The sequence below is a fragment of the Lagenorhynchus albirostris genome, chromosome 3 (assembly GCF_949774975.1).
Source record: "Lagenorhynchus albirostris chromosome 3, mLagAlb1.1, whole genome shotgun sequence".
Taxonomy (NCBI): Eukaryota; Metazoa; Chordata; class Mammalia; order Artiodactyla; family Delphinidae; genus Lagenorhynchus; species Lagenorhynchus albirostris.
Genome location: NC_083097.1, coordinates 45,842,420 through 45,864,441, shown reverse-complemented (window position 1 = coordinate 45,864,441; position 22,022 = coordinate 45,842,420). Strand labels below are relative to the sequence as shown.

The 22,022-nt window shown below is 37.1% G+C and overlaps 1 protein-coding gene across 2 annotated transcripts in view; it reads left to right on the top strand.

The window, feature by feature from the left end:
* Nucleotides 1-22,022, top strand: part of LOC132516835 (cAMP-specific 3',5'-cyclic phosphodiesterase 4D) — a 287,805-nt gene that overhangs the window by 252,185 nt on the left and 13,598 nt on the right. For both annotated transcript variants that reach the window (XM_060142977.1, XM_060142978.1), the window contains 4 exons: nucleotides 18,424-18,517; nucleotides 19,887-20,059; nucleotides 20,616-20,714; nucleotides 21,569-21,733. In XM_060142977.1, coding sequence (XP_059998960.1) covers nucleotides 18,424-18,517; nucleotides 19,887-20,059; nucleotides 20,616-20,714; nucleotides 21,569-21,733 — 531 coding nt within the window. The remainder of the gene's footprint in view (nucleotides 1-18,423; nucleotides 18,518-19,886; nucleotides 20,060-20,615; nucleotides 20,715-21,568; nucleotides 21,734-22,022) is intronic.

The following is a 22,022-nucleotide window of genomic DNA, read 5'->3' as shown; positions in this document are numbered from 1 at the left end:
ATCTTAAATCCTCATTGGTACTGGGCTTGGTCTCCTTGATTCGAAGGCACCTGTAAAGTTGTACCTACCTTTTCCTCTGGAGATTGGAATTTGGTCCTGAAACCTGAAGGGATGTCCTTGCATTTGTCAGGTCAGTGCATCCTGAGAAAATTATCCCTGTTTGTTTGATATCTCCAAAAGCATTTTCCACTGGTATCAGTGACTCTAATAGTTTTCAGACAAACCATTGATTGCATAAGTAATTGGGTAGATATTACTCTAGGAATCTTCATACAGCTGTTTTAACCAGATTGTTTTCCTTATGACAAGTTTCAGTGTTTCTGGTCCCAATGTAAACAACTTATCGCGTTCCTGACATCTACTTAACACACTGTCCTAGATGACTTTCATTAACTCCAATTCTCCACACAACCCAGAGACCTTAAATAGCTTGCTGTGTATTATTGTGCTCATAAGAGGCCGGGTCAAGATTAGAACTCAGGTGAAGCCAGCTAGAGAAACCAATGCCTTATACTATCGTATTTCTCATCATTCTCATACTCTACTCTTCTGTCACTGTTGCAAAAAAAAAAAAAAAAAAAAAATCCCATTATTGCACGATTTTTAATTGTGTTTATGATTGCCTGTAGTAAAGTCTTCCTTCCAAAAATGCCTAAAGAAGACATATCACTTTAATAAAAATATTGCCAGCTGTGAGTGTTAGATTCTAATTTTGGTTATGTTGTGTGACCTTGCTTAGGCTTTCACATTAATAATTTGCTATGAGGATGGGATTTTTAAAAATAGATTATCCGTTGATGCCCTTTCTTTTTGGCTCTTCTAAAAACATATTAAAAGATCTGGATGAACATGGTCTATCCTAACGTAATGTCATTAGAGTATTTGAAAGTAACTGTATATTCACCACTCCATCATCGGATAGCTTTTCTCATCCAGAACTCTGAAGAACTTCATAGCACTCTTCTTTCTCCTTCTTTATCCTCCTCCAAATCTTTACCTCCCCCAGGTTTCTCCACAGCAAAGGGCACAAATATCCGTTCAAGGCAGGGAGTCTAGGAATTGATTCTTCTTATTTCTTCACTTCCAGCGTTCAAGTCTTATCAACTCTTCCTCCATGCTTCTTCCTCTTCTATCTGCTTTTGCCTCTCTATGAGCCATCCTCTACAGAGGCAAGTTTTTAAAATGTAAACCATGTCATGTCACTCCCTGCTCAGAACCTTCTGGTGGTACCCCACCCCCTCTGGAAGGCTTGCAAGGACCGCATGATCTTGCCCTGACCCATCTCTAATCTCATTCCGCATACCTGTCCTCCATCATGCTGGCTGTGTTTTTCTAGCCCGTGCTCAGAGTGCTTTGGTCCAAATCTTTCAGCTCTTTCTAGTCATCAGTATCTCATCTCAGATATTACCTTCCTCCTGACTATTTAATAGTCTACCATCACAGTATCATGTTACCCCCTTTTCTTTCATCCAGCATGTTTGTCACCCATTTCTTTTTTGTCTGCTTGTTTTTTGTCTTTTTGCCCCAAGAGTCCAAGGCGTACACTGAGCAGAGAACTCTCCTGTTTTGTTCAGTACTGTATCCTCATGCTGGCACATAGTAGCCATTTAGTAAATATTTGTTGAGTAGGTGAATAACCATTCTAAACATTTTTATTACTTGATCGCTAAAGACCATTACTTTCCACAAGAATTTTCAATGAAATCCTGGTATTTTTGTTCGTTTTTGCTTGTTAATAAATGTGAAGGGAGCAGAGTTAAGTACTGGAATAATTTTGAGAAATACTAAGTTAAACAAAATAAAACAAAGTTACGTAGTATGGGTCTCGGCAGAGCCTTTAATATGCTAAAGTACACAACTTCCAAGAAGGTTAGCACTGTGTCAGAAGTTTGACACTGGATGTCTTCTTTGGGAATGATCACATGGCATTACTGTTCTTTACAACGCGTTCTGGGAAATGCTGCCTTAGACAAAAACCCGTCATAACGGAAAGGGGAAAGGGACGCTATATTGAGTGTAAGGAGGCAGATATAGTGACCATAGGAGAACAGGCTGACAACCAAGGACTCAGAAAAAACTAAAACCCATGAAAAAAGGACAGAAGGACTCAAAAAGAATACAGCAATGGGACTATTCAGTTTTCTGCAGGCTACTCTACCCACTCTACTGGATTTTTCTATCTCTAGCAGCGGGCACAGTGCTTGGAGTAGAATGAGCATACAATGAACATGTGTTGACTTTTCAGAGATGAGTGAGTAATGGTGGCCCAGGGTCACCATGAAATAATTAAATTAAGATAGTTTGGTTTGTTTAAGAAAGCAGGAAAATGCCTGAAGTATTTTAGGGAATACGTCATTCTAAAGGATTAAGATTAAAATGTTATCAGTACTTATGAGAACACTTTCATCGGTTATTATATTGCCTAAAGGCTTTGTGACTAGGAATTTACTATGTATTGTTTTATTCAAAGCTGGCACAGATTTTAGACAAACATATGCATGTTAGGCTGGACTCTTACGGTGGCTCTCCTTAGAAGGGTACAAATCTTATTTTACCCAATGGAACTGTGCTTCAGATTTTAGTTTTTCATTCTTCTTTAGGCAAAGTTAAGCAAATTTGGAATTAAAATAATTTGATAACATCACCTAACATTTTTTAAAGTCAGGTAAAATTTACAGATTGATAAGACGTACTTTTTAAAGATATAGTTGAATGTTTTTTGACAAATTATACAATGGTAAAACTACCACAATAATCTGGATAGAAAATATTTCCCTCACCCAAAAAGTTTTCTCTTGCTCCTTTGTAGTCATTCCCCTCCCCTGCTCCCAGTGACTGGAAACCAGTGATCTGACTGTCCCTGTAGTTTTGCCTTTCCAGAATGTCATGAATGAAATCATACAGTGTGTGTGTGTGTGTGTGTGTGTGTATGTATGTATATATAGCCTTTTGTTAATGGCTTCTTTCACTTTTCATAATGCTTTCGAGATTCATCCATTAATAGCTTGTTGCATGTATTATTAATGTTTCTTTTTATTGCTTTCTAATATTTCATTTTATGGATGTACCACAATTTATCCATGCGCCAGTCGATTGACGTCTGGGCTTTTTCCAGCTTTCTGCTATTAATAGAATTTCTAGAAACATTTATACGTAGCTCTTTGGACACATGTTTTCATTTCTCTTGGGTAAATGACTAGAAGTGGGATTGTTGGATCATATAGTCGGTGTTCTTGTTGACTTTATAAGAAAGTGCCCCACTGTTTTCCAAAGTTGCTACACTGTTTTGCATTCCCACCAGCAATGTGTGAGAGTTCCATTTTCCCTGCATCCTGGCCAAATTTTATGACTTAAATTACTATAAGATTCACATCTAAAAGTGATGTTCATAAAAGATTGAATATGGATTTACAGAAATATGCCTGTTTGCACTTTTTATTATTGCTTTAGAAGACAGGTATTCTCTGTTTAAATTGTTTTCACAAAGCATGCCATGAGGTACAGAGCGGTACCTAAGTATTTTGTGGTGATTATAGTAGTCATCATAAACATGGAGAATTGGTATTAGGACAGTTTAAGTGAATTAGGGGTCCTCATTTTCTCTGTAAGTAGGAAGTTCCCTTTCATGCAAGATTATTTCTGTGGACGCTTCCTTTATGTGAGGCTTGTATACCCATTCATTGCCTTAATTATTCTTCAGTGAAACAGAAGTCCTTGGTAGGTATGATGATGATAATGGTGTGGTGGTTTCAGCTAGATTTACTAATTAGTTATGAACAGAGAACACTATGTATCTACTCTGTATGATTCAAACTGTATTAACAATTATAGGATACTATGCTAACATTTAATGAGAGTTAGCCCATGTGGAAGAGAAATTTAAATACAGGTATTATCACATCAGTTCTCATGTTATTTCAGCTTTAAGGAACCTTTCAACAAAAATAAGGTTTCTTATATTAGAATTTCTTTCTCAGTAAATGTTACAGGTTTTTCCTGTTTTAAATAAAACTATATTTTGGTGAAAACTTTCTAACCAGGTTAATTAAAGAATGATTCTTAGCTTTTCAGATGATTTTTAGGTTTCAAAAATATCAACCTGAAAAAACAAAAACTGAAAAAAACCCCAAATCAATCAGGAGTTCCTCTTAATCTCAAGCCTCCAAAATATTTATAAAACGTTTTTGTTTTCTGAAATGTGATGGCTCTTCAAGAACAGAGCTGTTCTTTAAATCGCATTTGGATCCCTTATCACTAGAGGGCAGTAAACACAAACAGATTTAGTGGATTTACTTGTGTTGTTTTGTACTATTAGCATTAATCAAAGAAAGTGTCGTTTTCATAATGTAAAAATAGATTTAAAATTCTGTTATTTGAAATACAGGTTGTCAATTAATTCTAGATCATTGTCTGCCTCCAAAACTACTTTTAAGGCGTTTGAAAGCAAAAGAACACTCAGTGATTTCAGAGACACTGGTATGCCGTCGTTATTGTATTTAATATCTGAAGTTTAACCTTACCTCAGAATTCTTCCAGGGTCTTTTAGCAATTAGATTTGCATATGTTTAGCCGAGCAGTATTGGATCTGTGAGAGCCTACTTTATACAGATTTGCTTCTTGATTAATAACAACTCCCAGAACTTGATCCTAAGTAGAAAGGTGTAAAATAAATATAACTGATTATAGGATAAACTATTTTCAGATGTAAATTCTACCAAAAGCACTGCTGTTGCCAGGAATACCCCTTAGTTGGGAGAAATCTAAGAGTTAATAACACTTATTTTAACTAATTTTTAAATATTTCAAGGACAATAATAGATTATATAGCTTAGAATTTATTATGTTCATAGATATAGTGTTTACAGACTCTAGGGTAAATGCAGATTAATGCCTGAAATACTTTTTTGGCAATTTGGAGTACTCTGAAGCCAGACAGCCTGCGTTCAAATCCCAACACTGCTCCTTTGGCTTTGTGACCTGGGCTAAAACACTTGACCTTGTGAGCCTCAGTTTTCTCACAGTTTGGTTTATTTCTTTTTCTTTTTCCCTATTCAAAAAATGTTTTCTCTCTCTTGACCTCTGTTGCAGAGGCAGTGATGCCAGCATGTGTTAGTATATCAAAGACTCAACTCCATCAGCAGATTTTTAAATATCCTGAAATAGTCCACAAAGGTTGTTGATTGCTTGGGGTATCGCTTAAGGACCAATGAAATGAAGAATAAAATAGGAGTGACATCTAGAGATCCTGAAGATTATTATTAGGAAAAGAGAACTGAATGCTACAGAAAATTATGTATTTTTTCTATTTTGGTACATGCACACACATTCACATGTGAAATCATTTGGATGTTTGAGAGGAAACTCAGGAAACCTGAGTTCTCCCTGTGTGTGAGGGCATCTGTGTCTTGTTCACATGGTACCCGCACACACAAGTAGGTCTCACTGTCAGGTGAAGCTGCCTGTCTTTCTCTGGGCACCAGCTTCCTGACTGCACTAGTTAGTAGGTGGAATCAGCACAAGGATTAAGAATAAATGAATCCACTCCTAAATTCATACCATTTATCATAGAGTTTGAATCAGCCTAATTATATGACGAGCTATTCATCCACCATGAAGAGCAAAGACAAAGAGACCTAGACTCTCATCTCAGCCCTGCCACATCCAGGGCAAGTTATTGACTATTTAAGGGTGTCTGTCTTTTCATTCTTTAAAATGGGGATGATATCTATCTACCCAGGATGTTGCAAAGATTAGAGATAAGATATAAATATAAAGCACTTGGTGCAAAGTAGGTGCCTAATAAATGCTGTAAAATTCCTGTTACGGTTTCCCCATTAAAACTGTCAGAAGCCAAGTCTGTCTATAAACATTGTATCTCTCGGGCTCCATCCATATTTCTCTTCTGGGTTGTCTAGATTTCTTTCTGCAGGCTCTACAACTGTGGCAATGGGAAGGAGCTTCTAGTCTGCTTCTTATAATGGGAATAATTAAATGAATTTTAATTTGGCTCAGAGCTTTAAAAAAAAAGATTTCTTATTCCCTAGAAATATGGAAACCTTCCTTGGTACTTTTTACTTGATATTATTATTACTACTACAACTACTACTGCTACTCCTCTGCTCTTACTATTATCTCCCCCTGCTATAGCAAATTAGGGATTTACAGCTGAATCTCTTTGTGCCTGTGGCTCTCTATCTACTTCGGGAAATATAAAGAAAGAATGTCTTTCTTGCCTCAAGCATCCTCCACCCTGGTTGAGGAGACAAAGTTCAAGGCAGTTGTAGCAACTAGGACAGTGTTACTTAACACTGGGGAACATTGAGGAAATTTCAGGTACACGGACGGGACTGTACTCCCCGCATTTCATGGACAGAGCCAGGGAGGCTTGACGTCCTAGAATACATGGGGTAGTCCTTCACCAGGGAGTGTTTCTCTGTGTCAGCAACCATTCACGTAGGTTGAAAAATTTACTCACGATTATCTGAGCCTAGAACACAACTACTTTTTACATATAAATGCAAAATGTTTTTTGCATGTTTTAATCCACACTAAATTTTTGAGTAATGCAACCACAGTGTATATTGAGGAAGGATGGTACTTTGTTACATTTGAAAACCTTTCCAAGAGCCATTCACCACTTAGGAAAAAGATCATCCCTCCACTACAGCACTCCTGTAGTTATTTCCATTTTGCTTTCACATTCATGGTGATTTCTCCACATCAGAAGAATCGGAGCAAACACACAGCACGTGGTGTGCTAAGTGTTTATGTGTATGTACTGATTAAAACTCACAACAACCTGTAAGGAAGTTACTATTATTATTCTCATTTTCCAAATGAGTAAACTGAAGTATGGACAGTTTAAATAACTTTCTCAAGGTTACACAGCTAGTAAGTGATAGTAAAATATAAGCTTTTGACTCTTTTATTATTTTTTAAATGTAGTTTTGTACAAGTATTTATATTTTGCAGTGTTTAATATAAATTACTCTTCTTCACCATTATGTTACTGATAAGCCATTATACTAGGTTGTTTTTTTTTTAAGTATCTATATAAGGATTTACTTAGTATGTATGTATGTGTTTACTAAAGTGTGTATGCAGGAAGAGCATTTAGGAATTTAATTTCAGGATAAAAAGTACTTGTTACGAAAAGAAAGAAGTCACTTAGTTTGAAGTTCATCAAAGAATAAAACAGATTGATGGATGGATACAAAAAGGGAGCAGTAGGTCTGATATGGCTGAGAACCCCCATAAAGCATAGTTAGGATTTAAATGATTGTATGACCTACCTTGCTCTGGGAGAGCTCACAAGGCCTGCTCCTGCCTCAGGGCCTTTGCCCTTGGCAAACCCAACACTTGACGCCCTCTCCTTCCAGATATCCACGTGCCTCTCTTTCTTCAGGTCTCAGTGTGTGTCACCTCATCAAAGAGGCTTTCCCTGATCGTCTTATAAGGGAGGAATCTTTATCCCTAACACCCTCCTTATCGTTTCTTTTTCTCTATTGCACCTACCATCACATGACATATTATATATTTACTGACTTAGTTGAATGTAAGCTCCAGGTGAAAAACCTTTGTTCACTGCTATGTCCCCAGTATCCAGGACAGTGTCTGGAATATAATAGGAGAATAACAAGTAATTATTAAATAAAGGAGTGAGTGTAGAACAGTTAGAGTTTGGAGAAGGGCTGGAATATTTGGTTTTGATATGTACTTTGAATGATTTAAATCTGACTTTGAAAGACCAGCTTGAGGTAGATGGAATAAAAGAAGCAGAGTACTCTAGGCAGTGAATTCTCTGTGAGTAAAGATAGGAAACTGGGACCATCTGCCATATTGTAGGGATGGGTGGAATAGTAGTAGCCTGTTGGGAACAGAGCAAGGGTGTAAAGAGCTGTTGAAGATGGGCTTGGAGTTGGGGATTAGGGTCAGAGGGTGTCAGGCTGGAGTTGCCAGAGGAGTCTGGAAGGTGAAGCAGGTGATGCCGAGTCGTCAGTGACTGGCTTTGGAGTGGCAGGCTGAGGCTGGAGCTGAGGAAAGCTGGCCTGGCAGTGGAGATCAGAAAGGGGTTGGAAGGAGAAAAGCCAAAGGAGATGAGCTAAGAAGCAATTATAGTGTTTTGGGTCTGAGACATGGAACGATGTGATGCAGTTGGAAGGAAACATGATATGTTTTTTTAGAAAAAGGATAAGCCTGGGAGTTAAAGTATGTCGGCACCTTCATGGAATAGTTATGATGATGATATCATCATCATCACCTAATACCTGTTTATCACTATGTATCAGATGTTGGGTTTTACTGGGGGGCTGGGGTTGATTTTTGTTTTTTTGTTTGTATGACCACGCATCCCACGCAGCATGTGGGATCTTAGTTCCCCGACCAGGGATTGAACCCGTGCCCCCTGCAGTGGAAGCATAGAGTCCTTAACCACTGGACCCCCAGGGAAGTCCTCATATGATGTTTTAAGTGCTTTGTGTATAACATCTCATTTATCCTCATAATAATTGTTCTGGTTATTTCTTGCTATATAACAAATCACTTCAGACTTAGTGGCTTAAATTATCAAGTTTTTATTACTTTTCATCGTTTTGTGGGTCGATGGGGCTTGGCTCAACATTCTCACTTGGAGTCCCTTATATGGTTGCAGTCTGATGGTGGCAAGGGCTGGAGTCATCTAAAGGGGCAACTGCCTGGATGACTGAGATGGATTCTTCACTCTCAGGTCTGGCTCCAGGCTGGCATGGCTGGCAGAGCTGGAGACCGGCCATGTGAGCGTGTACACTGGCTCATACTCTCTCTCTCCTCTTCCTCTGCATCTGCTTCTCTCTGTCCCTCTCCCAGCAGCCTCTCCATAGAGTTAGCATGGGCTTCCTCCTAGCATGGCAGTCTCAGGATAGTCGGGCTTTCTTACAAGGTGGCTCAGGGAGCCCGGCAGCATGTTCACGGAGGCCAGGGTGAGAGCTGCAGTACTTCCTGTGACGGCCTCCACAGTCAGGCAGCATCCCTTGTTGGTTACAGAAGCCAGCTCAGATGCAGTGTAGGGCAGTGTGGCTCATTAGGAGGCATCTTTGGAGAGCAGCTACTACGGTAAACAATTTTGCAGATGAGGAAACTGACACACTAAGAAGAGGGAATAAAGGATTTGAACTCAGAGTTTGGTTCTTAGGACCTGGGTGAACTTGGGAAAATCATTGTCTCTCTAGGTATCCCGTTATATGGAAATGAGGAAATTGGAGGAGAGGATGTTGAAGGTACTTCCATTTCTCTCAGCCTTTAAGCCTTTGGATTTAGGTGATGGGCCTGGGAATGAAAGGAACAGACTAAGTGAAAAGGCATTCTGTAGAAGACAGTAGTTTGAAACAGTGTTGGTGGAGGGAAGGTACGGGGTGGATGGGGAACACGTAAGGGTTACTCAAGGATTCAGTTGGATCATTGTATGAAACGTCTAACAGTGTTCAACTCACATGGAACACCTGTTGAACAGCAGGAAAGAGTCATAGATTTCAGTCTGGGACACTGGAATATGGGCCTACTGAAGGAAATGGGAGTAGTCATAATAAGCACTGCTTTAAGTAGAAAAATGGATCCACCAATTTTGAAAAAGTTTGAGATGACTAGCAGGGCATTCCAACGGGAAGAATATCTTTTAGTCATTTGGAAATAAGGTGCAAAAATTCAGATTAGAAGTGGTCGTTAGAGAGTGTTGGCCCTCCGAGAGAGTCTTTGTGGATATCCCAAATTAGAGGATGAAGAGAAGAAGGCAACAAAGGTATGGTCAGAGAAGTGGGAAGAAAACCTTCATAAAGAAGCTGCAGGTCTTGGGAGTGAGGGAGAGGGGAGAGGGTGGTCAAACAGTGTTGAGCGCTTCAGAGAAGTTGAGGAGAATGAGAGACTAGTGAAAGGGGAGCACCTCTGTATTCTTCCAGAAGCAGTTTTAGTGGAGTATTGGGGGTTTAGCATCTTTCTTTTGTAGAGGATTAAGAGGAACTTAGGAAATGAACACAGTGGGTGTGAACTGCAGCTGAGGACTTTGGCAGCAGAGGACCAATAGAAGCTCAAAGAGGCAGGGATTACCTGGCTGTTTCTGATGAGGGTGTGCTGTCTGCGACGGACATACCTGATGCAGGAAGACTGAGCAGTCACCCGGTCAGCAAGTCATAGACGTGCCGAGCAGTAGGTACAAACTGAGATGGAGGGGAGGTAGAATGGACAGAACTTCATGCTGAAATAGAGTAAAAGCTAGATTCCCCTCTTTTCTTATCCATAAGACCTCTTTAGTATAAAAGTTACAGAATAATGCCGTCCCAAACCAAATAAGAAAGATCCTTTTTTCCCAGAGGAATTTAGATTTCTTATTTAGCTCTTCTTGTAAAAGGCCTGATTACTCTTGAGCTCAATTCTGTATTCTTAAGAGCCACTCTGTACCTTTACACAATCATAAACATGTTCTCTTCTGATCAAAATACAGATCCCGAAATCTGTACACAGGACACTGCATTCTTTAACCATACACAGTGCATTAGCTTTCAGGGTTTTTTTTTTCCCCCACAATCAGATTTATAATAAATCATCCCCACCCTTAGATTTTTAAGATTGTGGAGCTCAACCATATATAACAATAGAAACAAAAGGAGCTGAGAATAGCAATGCCACACAGGTGAGGAAATGTATCACTTCCATTTATGAATTCTGGACATTAATCGTATTTTATAATTACAGTATGCTGTTATGTTGGACTGAGGAAGGAACTTCAGCTATATCTGTGTTACCGGGGAAACCACTTGTTTTGGATTTGACAGAGGGAGACAATTAAAATGCCTGATTGCCATTTTTAGAGCAGCTTTTATTTTATTTATTTATTTATTTTTTAAAATTTTTACAGCAGTTTTTATTTTGAAGAGAAATCAGAGAATATTGAAATTCATAGAAATGACTCTGAAAGGATTGGCAATTCTTATTTAAGAATGAACTATGAATTATGTAGAGTTTTATGGTGGTTATTCATCACTGTGAGAGGGGAAGCCCATTCATCTTTTCATGCGGCAGCCTCAGCTATAGGGATACCATTATTAAATGGCGTTTACCAGAGGTGAGGAGGAAAACCTCCTCCCCAGAGGTTCACCCTTGCCAACCAATCACAGAGCAACCTGGGCCTGGTCCACACCCCCTGCCCTGTTAGACCCAGGGACGCAGTGTGATTGGTGCATAGTTGGGGTTTTATGGGAGGGGTTTCTTGTCACTCTTCCTGGCTTCCCTGCAGTTCCTTATTTGGTAGCTTTTGACAGAACTAGTCTTTCTTGCAGCTAAGCATCTTGACATACATTATTCATTAAGCCCTGGAGCTCAGGGAGAGAAAGATGCAGACCCTTAGATCTTTAGATGTTTCTTTATCACAGGAATTGTCTTTATTCAGAATAGTGGTTGAATTCTGTTGCATTCTGGAGTTTTACAAATGGAATGCATTCAATGGGAAACCAACTGGATGGGATCTAATGCGAGGCTTTCTTATGTGTACTTAATTACCAAAAATCTTTAAAAACCTACATACTCTGTGCTTGTGGAGATTGTTAAAGTATCAAGGTTTTGAAGATACACATATTTTAGAATTTATTGTCTCTCTATATAATCAATCAAAAATGCCTGAAGCAAACTATTTACTGTCAGTATCTTGGGGCTACATAAAGGTAAGATTTATTTAGCCTTTGTAAACTCCTGATTACTCTGAGTACATAACTAATAATTTTAATAAATTACAATGGAGTTAAGCTTTCTAAGCAATCTTTTATTTTTTCCTTAGATATAAACTACAGAAGAAATGTGGGTTTTTAGTGGTCAAGATAAGGAGAAATTGTAGAACTTTTATTAGTTATAATTTGCATGTTAAAATAGCTTTTTAATGTTCAGCGTTTCTTCTGTTCTGTCATGTGGTATAAATTTGAGTTATTCTTTTAAGTATCGAGGTAATTAAATTCATTGGAAATAAATACTTGGGCTAAATTATAACTGGTACATGGGCTCTAATTAGTATGTAGCACTTAAAGTTTATAAAAATTAATTTGTAGCTCTTTCTAAAAATCTGTACTGCTTTTACCTGATGAAGAGTATGTTTTTTTTCACCTTTGGATATAAAGCGTTGGATGACATTAAAGTTGACATTACTTGACTTTTCAGGTGATATCTTATTAAAATGAACACTTGATCCTCTGTTTGTAAAACTGGAAGATGTAAATTTATATGATACTGCTATTTTTGTTAATCTCAAAAAATGAATTAGTACACTGCATTTAATAAGATTGTGTTCCTGCTTGGCAAGCTTCTTACACATGCCCTGTGGTAATGCTAACCTGGTGATCCTAGCTGTTTAATAGAAACCTGAAGTAGAAAAACCTTTTTCAGTCCTAAAGGAGGCATCACTTCAGAAATTAGAATTTATTCTGGAATATTTGAACAAATCACAATACACATTTTTAAAGAATCCTTTTCCATTACTTTAAGGACGCTCAGATTGTAATACTTTGCATTTTCTTTGTTTCTTTTTAAAGGAGAATTTCCTCTTTCCTGTGAGATTTACTCGCATTCTAAGCAAACTTATTTCAGTTTTAGTTGTCTGAATAGTCATGATTTTCCACCTCCCTTTAAATCTAGATGGTCCAGATTTTCGTAATTTTCATTATTTGAATTTTGCTAGCCATTTCTTAGTTTAAAATGTTTTTAAATATAGAAAAATGTGGAGAATAATAAAGAAGCCCCCTCCCTCCAGTCTCCCAAAAGTCATTTCTTAGCTTTTAGACAGTTCATATTTGATAGCTTTTTAAAGGGCTTCACGTTTGTGTTATAATTATGAATAATACCTTCAGGAATCTAAACACAGAATTTTAGTGCTTTTTGAGAAAATGTTTGCTGGAAAGCTTTATGCTTTTAATATTATATTGCTAAAAACACTTAGGAAGGACCATTATAAATGTATTTAGTCTTATTATGTATTTTGAAAGATTTATTTTTATATAGCTAATACAGTATTTATTTTAGCTTTTAATGCTGATATCCACCAAAGTTGTAGTGTATCACAGTGCAGCATATTCAAATGATTTTTAGCAGAATGTTGTGGGGAAAAATAAACATTTACTTAATATTTAAACTTTACCACTTTCTTAATTATATACTAGAGGATATATAATGTACCCAGTAGCACATTGGCATGAGGGGGAAGTACAGGGATTAAATTTAAGAATACTTTAATTTTGTTTTATTATTTAATTTTGTTTCATGCACAGTCTTAAATATAGAACATAAATTGGAAAACTGGAGTTTAAAAAGCAATATACAGTATTCAATTCAACTGCACTTTCTTTTATGCTTTAAATTTGCTGCATACAGACATTCTGATGCATAATGAGAACAAAGGATTTGAAAGCATTCACTTAGAGATCTTCCTCTGTTTTTCTTTGTTGCAACAATAATTCTACATATTATTTCAGACTATTTAGAGACCAGAAACAATCAGAATAACTCATCAGCCAAAAATATTTAGAGTCACTTTTAAAGATATCTAAATGCTCAATTAAATTGCTCTGCATTTTGCAACCAGTTCTTTTGAAAAGCAGTTCTGTATTTTGTCACTTACTGAGAACCCATAACAGTGTTCCTGAAAAAGTACATTTTATTACCTTTTCTAATCATTTTCCCCCTCATGGCAATTATATATCATTATCTTAATAAATGGTATGTAGTTATCTTAAAATGAGAGAAATTCCACTTGTATTTTAAAATGATTGTTGAATGGTTAAGTTTATTGTTCTTTAGCACGTCCTACTGTGCACTCCAAGACCAAACTGTAAGAGCAACTACCAGTTGAGAAAACTCTGATGGTAATTTTTGTGGTTATTAATTTAGCTTCCCTGGACTGTATGTTTTATATCAATAGCACAAAAAGGAAGCCATATTAATTCCTCTTAGAAAGTGCCCTTGCGTTATAACTTAATTGACTCTCTAGAAATTGTCTTTAGGAAATCTCCCATACTCTTGGGAAAAAGAGGACTGCTTAAAATACTGTGTCATCTAATTATGTTGAAAGGAAATGTTGACTTCCTTGGAGCACCTCACAAGTGGGAGGGAGATAAGTGTGCCATGAAGGGTTTCTCCACCCATGCTTTTGAGTTTGGAACAAAGGCAGAAGGGTAGTCTGGGAATATATGTGTATGAATCAGAAATAATCAGTAGAATATAATCTGTCATTTATCAGTCTGTACAGTAGAATCCTTTCACTGGCATTTTTTTTGCCTCAGTTATCTGTACCAACTGGCTATTTTGATGAGTTGTGTAATCAAACTGACAGGAAAAGACACCTCGTTCTTCATACTCTGACAGATAAATCCAATAATTTGTGTGGCATATCTGCAGATACCAAGCAGTTTTTCTGCTTGGGCGTATGGCATCATATTCCTCCTACCAGGTTGCTTACAAGTTAGAAGGTGTCTCTATAGAAAAACTGGGCTCCTATCTAACTTTTCCAGGGGCACCAACTCCCCCACACCCCACGGAGGTTGCATCGTTTTTTAGTTACATTGAGAGAAATTCACGGAGGGCAGGTGGACAGTGGTTCCTGTATAACACACTGTAGAAATGCTAGGAGTGGCTGATAGCCTTACCTATTCCCCCCAGCTTTTAAGAAAGGACTTTGTCATGACCAGGCAGTTCTTCATAGCAACTTTTATCTCATAGCACAGACAATTCCGGTCAAAGAAATATTTCATTAAATATATGTTTAAGATATTTAGCAGACTCTCTTGAATATATTTTGCCCAAAGAGTAGATTTTTTCCAAGAGTAAAATTTCATTCATTAAACAGGATTTACTTACCTTTGTGCCTTATAAATTGTTATATTTTTGAAGCATGGTGACCATTTCTTATATGAATAATACCCTAATTATTTTTTGGAATTGGTAAGGGAGCTAGATATTTAGATATATATTTTGTGTGAGCATAAGTATAGTTAGATCTTCCATCCGTTTGCCCTGCAATGATAAAAATCAGCTATCACTATAAAAGGGCCCAGGAAACTGGGAGGTAGAAAGAACTCAATGTTGAGCACCCACTGTGTGCCAATGCGAGTTAAATAATCTAATACATTCCTGGTTGATAGCCTATAATTTACTTAAGAAAATACAACTTTATAAAAAGATCAGCAGAAAACTTTTTGAACACTATTGGAAATGTCTTCGTGAACATTCTTGGAAGGTTCCAAATTTTATGTTTCCCCCAGCAGATCATAATATATAATGCTCAGTGAAAATAAGCAGTAACCCATGTTTCGTACACTACATGATGCCAGTTTTAAAAATATATATACATCCTTGTGACTTATTTATTTTATAACTGGTTGTTTGTACCTCTTAATCCCCTTCTCTTATTTTGCCTATCCCTTACCCTGCCCCCCACTCTGGCAACCACTAGTTTTTCTGTATATGCGAGTCTGTTTCTGTTTTGTTATATTTGATCATTTGTTTTGTTTTTTAGCTTCCACATATAAGTGAAAACATACAGTATTTGTCTTTCTCTGACTTCTTTCGTTTAGCATAGCACCCTCAGGTCCATCCATGTTGTCACAAATGGCAAGATTCCATTCTTTTTATGGTTGAGTAATATTCCACCGGGTATGTGTGTCTATATATATATAGAGAGAGAGAGAGAGAGAGAGAGACACACACACACATATATATGAGATATATATATATATCATAAGGTGTAATGTACAGCACAGAGAATATAGACAATAAAATTACAATAACTTTGTATGGTACAGAATCTATAAAATGTTTAGTCACTCTGTTGTGTACCTGAAACTCATATGATATTTTTAAGTCAACTGTACTTCAACAAATATATATATACAAATGAAAAAAAAGGCATAGAAGGAAATATAGCTATTTATATATGGTTATTAGCAGTGGGACAGTGGGGTTGTACATGAGTTCTAATTTTTTCTATATAGCTTTCTAGATTTTTTATATCCCATATGCATTTTATAATCAGAGCAAGTTATAAAAAAAAATACACAAAGAAAGTGAACTTTGTGTTCCTGAGTTTGAGAATAACCTCTCTCAACCTGTAAGTTAAACAACCAGAGGCATTTCTATTGGTTGTAGCCAGTTCTTCTGTTTTGACTGCAAGAGAATGCTAATATGCATTTCTTGTATTCAAAAGTCTCTTGAGGGCTTCCCTGGTGGCACAGTAGTTGAGAGTCCGCCTGCTGATGCAGGGGACACGGGTTCGTGCCCCGGTCCGGGAAGATCCCACATGCCGCGGAGCGGCTGGGCCCCTGAGTCATGGCCGTTGAGCCTGCGCGTCCGGAGCCTGTGCTCCGCAACGGGAGAGGCCACAACAGTGAGAGGCCCGCGTACCGCTTAAAAAAAAAAAAAAAAGTCTGTTGAAATTTTTTATTGATCTCTCTCAGTACTTTACAGTGATAAATTCTTTTACCTAATCTAGGTGGTCAGTAAGATTAACTCTGGAAGCTATTTGCCAAATTATCTTGAATTAGAACACCTTGGTATGAATTATGCAGAGAATCAAGATTTTTTAAAAAATTCTAATAAACTAATTAAATACTGAGTTAGAATTACATTTCAGACATTACTAAACAATGAACTCACTACTCTCTTTTTCCAGACTTAAATGAGGATTTATGGGGAAATTCAAAATTTTAAAGGCTACTAAATATTAGAGTAATATGTGACTTTTTTGGATCAAGTATCTAATAGTTACTGTATGTTAGTGTATGTTAAGAGAAATATTAAGGTATATTAAAAGGTCTATTTGGGTTATTTTGGAAGTCAAAGGAAGATACATTAAGAAGCAATTGAAGTAGTTGAGAAAACCATAATTCAACAAGAGTCATGTACCACAATGTTCATTGCAGCTCTGTTTACAACAGCCAGGACATAGAAGCAACCTAAGTGTCCATGGACAGATGAATTGATAATGAAGATGTGGCACATATATACAGTGGAATATTACTCAGCCATAAAAATAAATGAAGTTGAGTTATTTGTAGTGAGGTGGATGGACCTAGGGTCTGTCATACGGAGTGAAGTAAGTCAGAAAGAGAAAAACAAATACCATATTCTAACACATATATATGGAATCTAAAAAAAAAAAATGGTTCTGAAGAACCTAGGGGCAGGACAGGAATAAAGACACAGACGTACAGACGTAGAGAATGGACTTGAGGACATGGGAATGGGGAAGGGTAAGCTGAGACAAAGTGAGAGAGTGGCATGGAGAGATACACACTACCAAATATAAAATAGGTAGCTAGTGGGAAGCAGCTGCGTAGCACAGGGAGATCAGCTCCGTGCTTTGTGACCACCTAGAGGGGTGGGATAGGGTGGGTGGGAGGGAGATGCAAGAGAGAGGGGATATGGGGATATATGTTTATGTATAGCTGATTCACTTTGTTATAAAGCAGAAACTAACACACCATTGTAAAGCAATTATACTCCAATAAAGATGTTAAAAAAAAAAAAAGAAGCAGTTGATGGATGGAGAAGCATAACATCATGGAGAATTCTGGATTTTGATAATGCCATGTAGTGGTGGTAGATAAATTCCAGGTGGTAGACAAATTTCTTTGGATAAAATAGGCACCGGAGCACCAGTAAAATAAATTGTGAAGCAGTGAAGTTTCAATTGAACAGGTCAATTTTCAGTTGTTTTTATGGGACTTAGGAAGATTGGTAAATTCTGTGAATGTTTGAGAACCAATAAATCCCTACTTAGAAAAAACTTTACAAAGGAAATATCATATAGTATCTATTCAAATATTTTCTCCATAGTTCTGGGAGAGTACTCAAATAAATCTATTCAGTTTTGCTTTGGGGGAAAAGACTACATTTTAACCTCTGACCAGTATACTTATCATTTCTGCTAATGACAAATTAATTGATGAAAACATACCATGTTTTATTGTGTGGCAACCCTTTTGTATGTTTATAAATTAGTTTTTTTCTCTTCTCTAAATACTAATAATGCATGTTATTTTTTATGCCTTTTTTCCCCTTAATTAATGTCCTCCTTGAGTGTCTCAATCTGTGCTGTCCAATATGGTAGCCCCTAGCTACATGTAACTATTGAAGTTTAAATTAATTAAAATGAAATAAAATCCAGAGTTCATCTCCTCATTTGCACTAGCCACATTTCAATTGCTTGATAACCACATATGTCTAGTGGCTCCTGTAATGGATAGCGGAGATTATAGAATTTTTTCATCATTGTAGGAAGTTCTATTGGATGGGACTGATCTAAAGAGTCAGGACAGGTTAAAAATTCTTTGGCATATTTTCTGTATCTTAACATATGCTTATGTTATTTCACTTCAACTTTCCTCTTCTGTTATTTCATTTTATCTTTCTGTTTTTCAGTTTAAAAGGATGCTTAATCGAGAGCTCACCCATCTCTCTGAAATGAGTCGGTCTGGAAATCAAGTGTCAGAGTATATATCAAACACATTCTTAGGTGAGAATAACAATTTAAATGCAATTTTTAAAGTTTTTTGCATTGTTTGTTTTTGGAAGCAGACTGGGGTGCAAACTTATTTTGGAAATAAGAGTTAGGAATTCCATTTGTTTTCATTCATCATATTAATAATTTGAGCCTCTAAGCTTTAGAACCTAAGGTGACAAAGGATATGTTTTATCTTTTTGTTTTATTCAGGACTTCAGGGATTCTCTGAATTAAAGTTGTATATTGTCCGTTTTTCCAAAGTACTCAACGGTAAAATGTATCTTATAGAGAGATCTATTCATGCATTCAACAAATTCTTGTTAAATGCCAGTCACTGCTGGGCACTAGGTATTTAATGATCAATTAGAAATGGTCCCTAAACTCAATGAGTTGATAGTCTAATGGGCACCATGCCTGGTAGACTGGAGAGACAGATAAATATAACACAAGAGCTAAAAAAATGCTTGCTGATAATAGCTGACAGTATGGTGTACTGGGACACCACTACCCCACCCTCCATCCACAGAAAGAAAATGCAGTAAAAGAAAACCAATAACTTGAACACATCCTTGATCTGAATTTACTTTCAAAACAAAACTGTCGTAATAGCTAATTAGCACATTCACTAAACAGGCATTTATTGAACACACACTCTGTGCAAGGACAAGTTAAAGGAGCTCACTGTCTTGAAATAGTGAATGAGTGTACTGAGACATCTGATGTCTTATTTGAAAACAACAAATTAGCTTTTGTGAATCTGATATTTAGTTATCAGATAATATTGGAGGTACTCTGTGCTCCCCATAAAACCTTATTGCATGATTCCCCCATCTCACTATCGTATAGAAAATGTAAACTAGCAGTAGCAATCTAAGTCCTTCACATACGCTGTGTATGCTCCCACAGAATGACCCATTTCAGTAAGCTATTAGGTTCACACAGTGCTGTTTTTATATTCGTGCACGAAGTTTCTTCCATTTCAAAGTAGGTATTGAAACTGGAGTTCTTAATTGGCAAGAGCAGTGTTCTCACCACTAAGTGAATTTTAAATAGGAATGAAATCGATGAGCAGTGGAAATAACCAGTGTCTTTTGCCTTTTCCAAGTTTGCTATCGTAAGTTTTTCAAAAGACGTAATCACTGAATACATTTGATGTTAATTATTTTGCAGTGGAATTTATTTGCTTAATTTTGTGTTTGAGAGTATCAAATTAAGTCCACATCGAATTATAAATACTCAACTTCTTTAAAAGGAGTTTTACTTGGAAATATTTCCTAGAATATATACTGATCAATTAAAATCCGCCATTATGCATGTTATAATAAAAAAAAACCCAGGTAGAATTAATAGTAAATGAAGAATTTTTTTTTTAATTTTTAAGATAAGCAACATGAAGTGGAAATTCCTTCTCCAACTCAGAAGGAAAAGGAGAAAAAGAAAAGGCCAATGTCTCAGATCAGTGGGGTCAAGAAATTGATGCACAGCTCCAGTTTGACTAATTCAAGCATCCCAAGGTTTGGGGTCAAAACTGAACAAGAAGACATCCTTGCCAAGGTAAGACGATTTCAAGTATCCTGATCAGAAATATGCAGTGAACTTTGATGCCTTCTCTTTTAAATCAATGGAAACATTTATTAATTTGTGGGAGGGTTTTTTTGGAAGATGAGAAAGCCCTTTATAAAGCTCTTTCTAAATCACTTGGGTTTTATTAATATGTGGGTTTAGACAGGCAGTTTGGTGTTCTTTATTTTTGCATCTATATTTGATTCTTTGACCTTAAACAGTTAAAAAGTCTTTTAGGAGAATAAGTAAAGTTTTTGAGAGTAGGTTTTAACTATTGGAGAAATACTTTGAGATCAATATTTCAAGTATGTAAATATGTTTCATTGTCGGAGACATAAGGTTAAGCAACACCATTCAGTTTCTAGTACGCTTAAGCGGATTTGCCTAGAGTTTGCCTGTACTTACATGGTGCATCATTACATTTAAAATGAATTGTTTTTTAATTTAATGATCTTTTCATTGAAGTCAGTAATTTTTAAATGATTGTGTTCATTGTTTCCTGTTCTACTTCTGCAATCAGATTTGTTCTATCTTTCGTTAACCCCAGGAACTAGAAGATGTGAACAAATGGGGTCTTCACGTTTTCAGAATAGCAGAGTTGTCTGGGAACCGGCCTTTGACTGTTATCATGCACACCATTTTTCAGGTAATGCAGTTAAGTTCCATCACCTCTCGTTTATTTGGTGTCATCACGTCCAGTCTGTGAATTGTGCATGCATTTTATCTTCTTCACTACTTACCCCCTTTGACTTATTTGGATAACTTTTTTCAAAATAAGGATACAGAAAGGTTAGCATATGGGTAAAACACAAATCAATTGTGTTATTTTTTCCATTGAAGAAAAAGATGTGATGTGGGCAAATTAAAGCAATTCATTAAAATAATAGTTTAAAAATCGACCACGTGATCCTGACTTGCATAGAGAATGGAGTGCTAACTTTATAAATTGAATAAGCCCTTTGCTGACTAATCTTAGTATGTAATTTCTTCAGTCACTGTCTTGTGGACTGCTCTCTTCTTCACATCGGTTTCTCATTCTTGTCAAGTTTTTGCCCCAGTTCAGTGTTAGGATTTCTATGAGAAGTTGCAGCTATAGACACCCTGGGACTTGGAAGGGCAGCTCCAGCCCTCGAGAGGATATTGTGTCTCACTTGTTTTGACCCAGTATCCTTGTCATTGGTGCTGTACTGAAGCTGCCTTCAGGATCCCGGGACACAGATACTTTGATAGTTGGCAGCTCATTCCTGACACCATATAACTTGAGAAAAGCATTGCTGGGCTCCAGAAGGACAAGTCGACTCTGGTTTTGTCCCTGAAGTCCCTGGATCATTCCCAAGGGTTTTCATTGTCTTCACTAGACATTGAGAGAGTGCTACCCCCATTTCTGGGTTATCCGTAGGCGACACTGGGGGTGATATTTTGTTGTTGTTGTTGTTAACATACTGTATGGAAAATCTTTTCTATAAGGACAAAATGTTAAGAGAATTTCTTCTCCCACAGGAACGGGATTTATTAAAAACATTTAAAATTCCAGTGGACACTTTAATTACATACCTAATGACCCTGGAAGATCATTACCACGCTGATGTGGCCTACCACAATAATATTCACGCTGCAGACGTCGTCCAGTCAACACACGTGCTGTTATCTACACCTGCTTTGGAGGTAAACCTGGTTTCTAAACCTTTGAAAACACTAACTTGCCACTCATAATGGTTTCTTCAACTTTTATACTGAAGGGTGCACAGGGCAAACAATAATCGACTTCACTAGAAATATTATTGAGTTATGGGAGTGAAATGTCATTGTGGTAAATAAACAGTTGAGTCTTTGATGAATTTTGTCTGTGATAATTAATCAAAGATTTAGGGGGCTTCCCTGGTGGCGCAGTGGTTGAGAGTCCGCCTGCCGACGCAGGGGACACGGGTTTGTGCCCCCGTCCAGGAAGATCCCA